Source organism: Nematolebias whitei, chromosome 12 (assembly GCF_014905685.2).
Source record: "Nematolebias whitei isolate Nwh7 chromosome 12, NemWhi1, whole genome shotgun sequence".
NCBI classification, from domain to species: Eukaryota; Metazoa; Chordata; class Actinopteri; order Cyprinodontiformes; family Rivulidae; genus Nematolebias; species Nematolebias whitei.
Window position 1 is genome coordinate 7,165,497 of NC_056509.1, and position 10,425 is coordinate 7,175,921.

Here is a 10,425-nt window from a genome sequence, read left to right on the forward strand (position 1 = left end):
ATCAGCCACTTCACTTAATAACCAAACTTCTACAAATCAAATCCCTCCTACAAGTCAATCCTCAGTTAATCACACCTTCTCTTTTTCTCCATTCTCAGTCAGTGAGGTCAATAAACTGTTAAAAGATCTTGATCCTAAAAAATCTGCAGGTCCAGATGAACTTCCACCTTATTTCTTAAGGCTGGCTGCTCATATCATCACAGTCCCTGTGACCCACATCTTCAATCTCTCCATAAGACAAAACTCTATCCCAGACACTTGGAAAACAGCCTTTGTTCTTCCTTTGCTGGAGGGAGGTGACCCCACCTCACTGAACAACTATCAACCAATCTCTAAACTCTGCATTTTAGCCAAGGTTCTAGAAAAACTGATAAACTGTCAAATCAAAAATTACCTGGACTCATTTAACATCTTACCTCCACATCAATCTGGTTTCAGGAAACAACACAGCACAACCACTGCTTCTCTGAAGGTTCTTAATGACGTTGTTGAAGCACTGGATGCTAAGGATTATTGTGCTGCACTTTTCTTAGACCTGTCTAAAGCTTTTGACACTGTGGATCAGAACATCTTGTGTCATAAACTCTCAGAAATTGGTTTCTCAGATCACACCATTGGTTGGTTCTCTAACTATCTTTCAGACCGGAGGCAATGTGTTCAACATAATGGTACTTCCTCCAGTTATTTAACATTCAACAATGGTGTACCACAAGGCTCAGTCTTAGGACCCACCCTCTTTACAATCTACATACATAATGTAGGTAAAAACATCCCTAATGCATCCATACATTTCTATGCTGACGACACAGTTGTTTAATGTCGAGCTAAAACTGTTGCTAAGGCTTTCCAGCTTTTGAAATCTGCATTTAACATCATCCAGACTGATTTGTTTCACCTCAAACTTGTCCTAAATGCTGAAAAAAACAAAGGGATGCTTTTTTCAAATAGGAAGTTGGTCCCAGCAGTTCTTCCTCTGATTTTATCCTCAAATGGTGTCCCCATTGAGTTTGTTGATTCCTATAAATATTTGGGTATCTTGGTCGACTCACATCTCTCTTTTAAGCTCCATGTGGAAAACTTGGTAAAGAAACTGAAAGTTAAACTGGGTTTCTTTTTCAGAAACAGATCCTGTCTAACTCTGAATGCTAGAAAACGCCTTGTATCTGTGACTTTCCTTTCCTCAATTGATTATGGTGATATTATTTACATGAGCGCTCCTACAAGAACCCTGCAGATGTTGGATGCTGTCTATCATGGTGCACTAAGATTCATAACTGGCTGTGATTATCGTACCCACCACTGCACCCAGTATTCACTGGTTAACTGGTCACCATTAACTTCACACAGACTCTCTCACTGGTATATTTTCATCTTTAAATCACTTCTTGGTCTGCTGCCTTCATACATCTCCTCCTACATGTCTCTGCGTGAGTGCAGCTACAGCGTGCGCTCTCAAGACATTATTACCTGCAGTGTTCCCTCAATGAGGACTGAAGTAGGCAAAAGGGCCTTCTCCTACTCCGCTCCTGTTTCCTGGAATATCTTACAAAAAGATTTGAAGCTCTCGACCTTGACCTCTCTAAGTGTCTTTAAGAATCTGTTGGACTCCTGGCAGGGTCCAATGCCGACATGTTCCTGTTGTTAGTTTTCTACATTTGTCTTGGAATCTAGCTGTTTTTTTGTTGTTGTTGTTGTTTTGTTACCTTTTCCTTTTAGCCATCCTATTTGTTAAAAAAAAAAAGAAAAAAAAAACTGTAGTATGCTTTTTTTTTTTTATATAACTGTTTATTGTTGTTGCTGTTGTCCATTGTTGTCATCTTTCTTTGTTGAAATCAGGTCTCTCTTGTAAATGAGTCCTCGAGGCTCAATGGGATTTACCTGTCTAAATAAAAGGTTGAATGATTGATACTTCTAACCTACAAAGCTCTCAACAACCTGGCTCCATCTTATATTACAGATCTTATTGTTCCATATTTTCCTAACAGAGCACTTCACTCTCAGACTGAAGGTTTACTTGTGGTTCCTAGAATTTACAAAAACAGAATGGGAGGCAGATCTTTCAGTTATCAGGCTCCTCTCTTGTGGAACCAACTTCCAGTTTCTGTCCGTGAGGCTGACACATTATCCAGTTTTAAAATTAGGCTTAAGACTTTCCTCTTTGATAAATCCTATAGTTAGTCAGATTAGTTTTCTGACCTATTCCTGATCCTATGCTGCTATAACCTTAGACTACTGGACAACAAATTGACCTTATTTCATCAAATGAACAGTTACAAATATAAATGAATAATTTGTATTTATAACTGTTCTTTCAAGTGATTTCTGTCTTTTTTCATTGACCCTTTATTTATACATGTAGTCTCATTGAGTCATGAGAGCTCATTTTCAAGAGAGACCTGCTTTTGTGAGCTCCTACAGAAAACCTGATGGCCTCCATCCTGGACCTGTCATTGTGTGTTAATTTCTCCTTCCGGTCCTCTCGGGCCCAGCCGGCCGAAGCGGATGGCTGCTTGTCCTGAGCCTGATTCTGCTGGAGGTTTCTTCCTCATGAGGAGTTTTTGATTTTTACTGTTGTGTTTGTGCTCGCTCAGAAAGGGAGACTGCGACGAAGTGAAGACTCAAAGCAATCTGCTGGCTCCTCAGATAAATAACGTTATTAAATGACTTATGTATATGGATGTTTCTGTTCAGTGCCCTGAGGCGACGTCTGTTGTGACTTGGCGCTATATAAATAAACTGAATTGAATTGAATGCTTCATAGTGCAAAAGTTAAATCAGACAATAAGAACAAGAGAAAAATACTAAAATACCCGAGTGCCTCCAGCTATTCAAAGCCTGCTAAATAACAACGTAACACCGCCGTCTCTTGTCCTATCATGGTTCACTTCTTGCGGTTTCTCTGTATCACAGGTGTTATATATAAACACGTTTTTTATATTGTGTGTACGTTACTACGCTTCTCATCATTTCATCATCATCTTCATCACCAAAGTGTTTAGGAGCATATGAAGTGTTTATAAGGGTGAACGTCATGACTCCTGCCTGTCTGTTCACCACACCCACCTGCTCCACTGCCATCAGAACCATTCTTCTTGGAACGTAACCCCCACGACAGGTGATGGATCACTGCATTTATATATTATCTTTAAAAAGTTGTGATGAAGTGTAAAGTCATGAGGTAGTTGGTGTCAGTCTGGGTGCAGCAACTGAAAAGGCCCGGTCACCCTAGTGTTTGTATTTGGACCTTGGGAAAACGGGAAGATTCAACATAAAGAGCATTCCAGCTGTCAAGTCTCAATATGATATAAATAAACACACGTTACCAAGAGCCTCTGTTAAGGTGCCTTATAACAAAAAAGTAGGGGTGCACTGACTGCAGTTTTCTGGCCGATCGCCGATTTCTAAAAAGTCTGACCTGCCGATTCTGATTTTGTTCTACAAGCGACACTGTCAGGTGATACAAGGTCACAATGCACCTTCAAGTCTCAGTCTTATTTGATTGAAAACATACTCTTGAACAATATCCTAGAAATGATACAAACTTGTTTTAACAGGCCATGAGGATGAGGTAGTTGCTCTGAAATATTAATGAAGTTCAGACAATTGTTGTTAAAACTAAAAAAATTGTAAAATCAGTTTCTCATGTATCGGCCGATTTCTGATTTCCCAAAATTAAAGAAATCGGTGCACCCCTACAAAAAAGCATAATGTTGGGAGTTTTATAGGCCCCTGGTCTGAGTTCAGTCAGTTCCTCCAGTTTACAGGTTAAAGTGCAGCATCTCTTCAGCTCGGAGCAGATGTATTTATATTTAATATTATTTCTAATTAACTTAAACTGGGGCTGCATTTGAGTTCTCTCACAAATGGAAAATCAAAGTGTTTTGTATCTGAAAAGGGACGCATGCCACCATCAGATGCAGGAAGTCATGAGCATAAAATGAGCAGTGAAGTGAGTTTCTGTCAGTTCTGGGTTTCGAAACATAAATATTAACTTTCATTATGTGTCAGTGACTAAACCTTGAGGTCCACTTTATGTCTGCATGGTTTAGTAAAGTTACACTCCAATCATTAAACGGAGAAGCCTGGAGGCAGGTAAGCTGAGTGTCTGACTGTTAAAGTTTTTAATGACAACTGCAGGATTCATGACAGCTAGTGAACACAGATCTTAAGATTTCAATGTCTGATCTCAAACTCTTTAAATAAAAATAGTTATTATACCAATATATGAACAGAAGTAAATGTGTCTTCAAAGGCTTTAAGAAATTGACCTTCCAATCTGCAGGGTGGGCTCCGTGGCGTACACCGTCCCTGTGAAGCCAGTGTGTTCAGTGATGTAAGGCAGCGCCATCATGCAGTGGTAGTTGGAGATAAGGATGACATCAATGGTGGACAGATCCAGCAGTTCTCTCTGTGAGGGGCACAGACAGGAGAAAACAAACCTGAGTTTTTATTTCACAAAGAGAAGCTTTTTTTATTATTATTTTAACTGTTATCTATACAGGCTGGTAAAAGATAACTTGGATTAGAAAACAAATTTACTGAACACTGTAGCACAATGAAGATGAAGCAACACTTCCACGTAGGCAGCAAGAGATTTATAATTAGAATAACGCATTACCTACCTCAGGAAGACAGAACTCTGGCTGGGAATCCACAAACACTCTTCCAGCACAATCCTTCAGCTCCTGTAAAAACAGAGAGAAAATGGCTTTACATGACAATGAATGTATACATTACATGCACAGGTGTTAAAAAAAAACAAAAAAAACTAAATAACATACAAGTAGAGGAGGCAGGAAAAGGCAGAGACGTTCTGATTTGACAGAAAATTACCTTTTCTAAGTTTATTGTTCCATCTTTGGAGATCCATCCAGGGAGCTTAGAAAGTCTAGGGCTGAAGAAGCACAAAATTAGAGAAGAAAGCCAAACATCTGCTTTAAACTAATGACTGAAGAAAGATGCTCCACCTGTGCACCAGAGGAAGGGGCAGGAAGTTGAGGACAGAGGTGGTGTCCAGACCACAGTCCAACATGATGGTGGTGGACTTAAACTTTAGGACATTGCAAGGCAATGTAGGGTGACCAGACAAACAATACTGTTAAAAAAAGAATTAAAAAATAATAATAATAAGCGCCCAATACAAAAGCTAGCAAATAAATAATACAATCAATAAACGATTTCAGTGTGTGTACAGCTAGTGCAAAACGTTGGTTACGTACTGTAACCCCAGATTCTATGAGTATAGGCGTAGTCCTTTAAGAGCTGTCGCTTAGTGGGTTTATCCCGATATGCAAAGCATCGCACTGAAAACTTTAGTCCACGCCCACCTGCTGTGTGGGCCCCACCCAGTCCGTATAATTTAATTATAATCGGCTCCCAAATAGCTTTTTCTTCAGCCATTTAGGAGCCAGTGAGGCCCGACGCTTAAAGGGCTACGCCTATACTTATAGAATCTGGGGTTACAGTACGTAACCAACGTTCTATTTCGTATAAGCTTCGCCCTTTAAGAGCTGTCTCTGGAGGGTTAAAGGCGAAGCAGATGTTGTCCTCGCCTCACTGGGTCCATTCGAACACCGTACGAAGCGGCAGCTTGTCCAAAAAACGTCTCGTCACTCAGCTCTCCATGTACGTAATTACGCATTGCGTAAATATGCGTACCATGCACAGACGCATGCTGCGTAGTTATGCGTTCTGAGTGCATGAACGCCCCGGAAACTTTCAACGGGGAAAGGAAGATGCCGAAAAAGAAGGCCGTAAACCAACAGATTCACGGCTGAACAATATGAACAGATTAATAATAACAAGTGAGCTGATTATTAATCAAATGAACTGATTGGAAACAATAGACATGAACTGATTAGTGACAATAGAACAAGAACAACAGTCATAACTTGTGACTGATAACAACATCTCACACTGTAATGCATGCAGTCAGATGTGAGTTAAATGAGATTCCATGAAACAACAATATTCATTCTGTAAAACACTAAGGACAGAATGTGTCATAGAACGAACCATCACATCACTTAAATAAAAGCGAATAAATGAGCAGGGTGTTGACCACGCGGCCGCAGTGCAAATGTCCTGCATTGTCATACCATTATGCAAGGCAGTCGAAGTTGCGATAACCCTGGTCGAGTGTGCTCTGAGGTTGACAGGAGGCTCTAAATCTGATGCTCTGTAGGCTTCAGAAATGGCCTCACACAGCCAGTGTGACAAGCGCTGGGTGGATAACAGGCGACCTGCAGATGCATCTCTATAATGTACAAACAAATGTTGAGTTTGACGCATTGCAGCTGTGCACGCTATGTAACACGTCAACGCCCGCACCGGACAGAAAACATGGAAAGATGCTTCTTCTGATTTGTGTGTGTGTGAGGGGGGGGAGACCCTCCAACGATATCGCGCTCGATTTAAAAGAGCCTGTGATGTTTTTAGGCATAAAAGCTGGATTTGGTCTTAAATCAGCTGAGCTGCCATCTGCCTGAACTCTGAGACATGACGGAGCGACAGAGAGGGCAGATAAATCATTCATCCTCTTAGCGGATGTTAAAACCAGCAGCAGGGCTGTTTTAAGAGACAAGAATTTAATTGAAACCTGATTCAATGGCTCAAATAGAGCTTTGATCATGGCTCGCAGGACCAGCGTTAAATCCCACTGTGAAACAAGTGGGCGTGAAACAGGTCTGCGTCTCTATACACCTTTTAAAAAAACGCTTCATCAGTGGATGATTAAAAGCTGTTCTGTCCCCGAAAAACTTTGTGGCAGGAAGAGATGGCTGCAGTGTACGTTTTAAATCGTGCTGAATGCCAACTTCCTGTCCATCAGCTGCTGCAGAAAGGACAGCATGCCACCTAGTGGACATGAAGTGGCCTCTACACCTTTCTCTGTACACCAGCGCTGAAAAGCTGTCCACTTTGATGTGTATAGCGCTGTGGTGGATGTAGCACGTGAATCCTGGATTGTGCGCACTACATCTTGAAAGAGACCCATCCTCTCTAAGCAGAACCGTTCAGCGGCCAGACTCAAAGGTGCTGGCCTATTTCTGGGTAACTCCTGATCGCTCCTCCCGCCTGGAGGAGAGCATCCTCCCTCCACGGCAGTTTCCACGGGCGCCCCGATAACAGGCGTCGTAGAACCAGGAACCATGGTGTGTTCACGCGCTCGGGAGCCACCAGGAGAGCTGTCAATCCCTCCTCCTGAACTCTGTTCAGAAACCGTAATATCAGAGGAGGAAGGGGGAACGCGTAAAGAAGCGTTTTGGGACATGGGCTGTGAGCAAATACGTCCACCCCAGCGGTGGTTCGTCTCGCGGGCTCAGTGAAAACCATAGTTGACACTGAGCATTTTCTCGTGTTGCAAACAGGTCCACAGCCGCTTTACCAAATTTCTGCCACGTCTGAGCCATCAGATCTGGATGGAGGGTCCAGTCCATGTGACGCGGACCGCCCCTGGACATCACATCTGCCCCTTTGTTCAGAACACCGGGGATGTACATTGCTCTGATGGAGGGCAGATTTTGGAGAGCCCAATACAGTAGTTTTCTCGCAATGTGTAACATTTTTGCTGAGTGCACACACCCCTGCATGTTTATGTAAGCAGCTGTCAACCCGTCTGTGTGAATCAAAACATGTTGATTCTGCAGCACAGGAGCGAAGTGTTGAATCACGTTCAGAACCGTGTGACATTCCAGAACCTTTATATGTGCTGTTGTGTGATGGGGCCACAGCGCCCCTACAGCTCGAGATAGGCATGTCCCCCACCAACCTGACAGCGAAGCGTCTGTGAAGACTGACACGTGTGATGTAGGTCTGCTGACGGGGACTCCCTCCGACAGAACCAGGGAGTTTTCCCAGTATCGGAGGTCTGTTCTCATGGAGGGAGAAACAGTGATCATCCGTCTCTTCTGCTTTACCGGATCCATGCACAGACGAGCAAAACATCTCTGGAGGCGTCGCATGTGGAGTAAGCCCAGCGGAACCACTGTGTGAGCTGACGACATCGTTCCTAACATTTTCGTGACGGAAATAGCTGTTACTACTCTGCCCGGTCTGACGTGGTGGAGCTGGACTCTTAGAGCATCGATTCTAGTCTGTGATAAATGAGCCCTCATGGTGGTCGAGTTTAGCTCCACTCCCAGATTAACAATCGACTGGGCCGAGGGAAAGTTCAGCTCGGTGAACCCCTCCACTCTGGAGATGGGCGCTCTCAATTTACCAGGACCGGCTGCAGCCTCGTTCCAGTAGGACGCCACTGCTGGAAAACGAGGCCAGATGTTATCATAGCGGCGAGCCGGGGTGGAGCCAAACCTACCCGCTAGATCATCCGATCTGGGTGGGGGGATGAAAGGGACGGAAAGTCCCTTCGTGTCAGCAGCCTCCCGGAGAATGCCGGGCAGCTCCGAGAGGAGGGCACCGACGGCAGGGAGTGATGTGGTTGTTGAGGCGGGAAGGGGGGAAGTGAGCATCCGCTCGGCCCCCCTCGTTCCGACACTACGCTCTCCGGGAGGGAGTGAGCATCGGGGCTGCTGCTGACGTCGCCTGTCCCAGAGGAACCATCCGAGAGCCGGCGTCAAAAAAGTCAATTGCATCATCCAGGGAACAGTCTCCTGCCACGGAGAGGCAGTCCTCGACGTTAGCCTTGAACAAGGCTGCTCTCCTCTGCCTTTCCTCCAGAGGAAGGAGGGCACAGAGGTGGCAGGAGGAGGCGTGGGCGACGTGGCGGGGACCCAGGCATCCTTCGCAGATATTGTGCCAGTCAAAACTCAGCAAGTAGCAGGTCTTGCAGGACGGACACAGGCGGATGGTGTTGGTGCTGGACATCTCGTTGTTGAAGGTCAGTGCTAGTCGTTTGCTGAAGAAAAATGGGAGCCGCTCTTAACGTAATTTATACGGACCGTGGGCGTGGACTAAACTTTTCAGTGCGATGTTTGCATGACGGGATAAAACCCACTAAGCGACAGCTCTTAAAGGGCGAAGCCTGTATGAAATAGAACAAGGGTTACTCTGTTAGCGAACAACAGGAAATAAATATAATTTCTTTTCCTTTCACCAAAATGTTTGTCAGGTTTCGTTCACAGTTCTCACACAGATCACACTACCTTGAAATACTTATTCATTCAAATTAATCCTGCTTGCACCAATATATTCTACCATGTTGTTGTTCAAGATCTCTCTTTAGGACGTTGTGAATATTATAATTACCTTTTCACTTTTCGATACTTTTATTTTGGGTACCCGTATTGCATGCGTTTAGTATTTCTTGTTGGTTTTTTATTTTTAGCGAGTCAAATCGGTTCTTCTCACCCTCAGCATTTCATTTTGCTGTTAACCCTGTGTTAACCTGCAAATGACAGATAAACACAACTCGAACTTCAGTCCTGCTTCACTGACTTCAAAACGCTGCTTGTTTTAGCTGCCAGCTCGTTTTTCTTAAACGTTTAAACGCTTCCAGACTTTCTATTATATCCGCTAATATATATTAATTGTTGCTAAGTACTCACCAATTTCATTTTAAGACGAAGTTCAAGTCAAATTGCTGTAAGTTAGCAGACCTCGCTAACACTGCATCAGTTTACATGCTGTGGTTTGGCTCCTGTGTTTGTCCTCTGCTGCCCCTCCAGGCGCGGAGTGTCACTGCACCACACCGCGTCGTGGAGGATTGATAATCAATCAATCAACCTTTATTTCTACAGGTAAATCCCATTGAGCCTCGAGGACTCATTTACAAGAGAGACCTGATTTCAACAAAGAAAGATGACAACAATGGACAACAGCAACAACAATAAACAGTTATTAAAAAAAGCATACTACAGTTTTTTTGTTTTTTTTTAACAAATAGGATGGCTAAAAGGAAAAGGTAACAAAACAAAAAAACAGCTAGATTCCAAGACAAATGTAGAAAACTAACAACAGGAACATGTCAGCATTGGTCCTTGCCAGGAGTCCAACAGATTCTTAAAGCCACTTAGAGAGGTCAAAGGTCGAGAGCTTCAGATCTTTTTGTTAAATATTCCAGGAAACAGGAGCGGAGTAGGAGAAGGCCCTTTTGCCTAGTTCAGTCCTCATTGAGGGAACACTGCAGGTAATGATGTCCTGAGAGCGCACGCTGTAGCTGCACTCACGCAGAGACATGTAGGAGGAGATGTATGTAATGTTCATTTTGCAGGCATAGACAACGTATTTCACTAATTAATAATAAAAATAACAAAATATTAATAACTGATGTGAACGAACACATGTGTGCATGTACTGCAGGGCTGTCGAACTGATGTAAATAAAAATGTAAACAGTTTTAGCTAAACACAAAGTATGTAGCTTATCTGCTAGGGTTGTTGAAATAAGAGCTCGGAGGTGTAGAATATCAACCCTAGCCCGCTAATCTATAAAGCATTCAGTAATCTATAAAGCATTCAGTAATCTATA

The 10,425-nt window shown here is 43.3% G+C and overlaps 1 protein-coding gene across 1 annotated transcript in view; it reads right to left on the reverse strand.

The window, feature by feature from the left end:
* Window positions 1-9,515, reverse strand: part of ints9 (integrator complex subunit 9) — a 37,650-nt gene extending 28,135 nt beyond the window's left edge. The window contains exons 1-5 of the mRNA XM_037685253.1: window positions 9,504-9,515; window positions 4,968-5,095; window positions 4,834-4,894; window positions 4,623-4,685; window positions 4,269-4,408 (exon numbers count right to left, since the gene is read on the reverse strand). Of these exons, the coding sequence (XP_037541181.1) occupies window positions 4,269-4,408; window positions 4,623-4,685; window positions 4,834-4,894; window positions 4,968-5,095; window positions 9,504-9,512 (401 nt within the window). The 5' untranslated portion in view covers window positions 9,513-9,515. The remainder of the gene's footprint in view (window positions 1-4,268; window positions 4,409-4,622; window positions 4,686-4,833; window positions 4,895-4,967; window positions 5,096-9,503) is intronic.
* Between the last annotated feature and the right edge of the window lie 910 nt (window positions 9,516-10,425).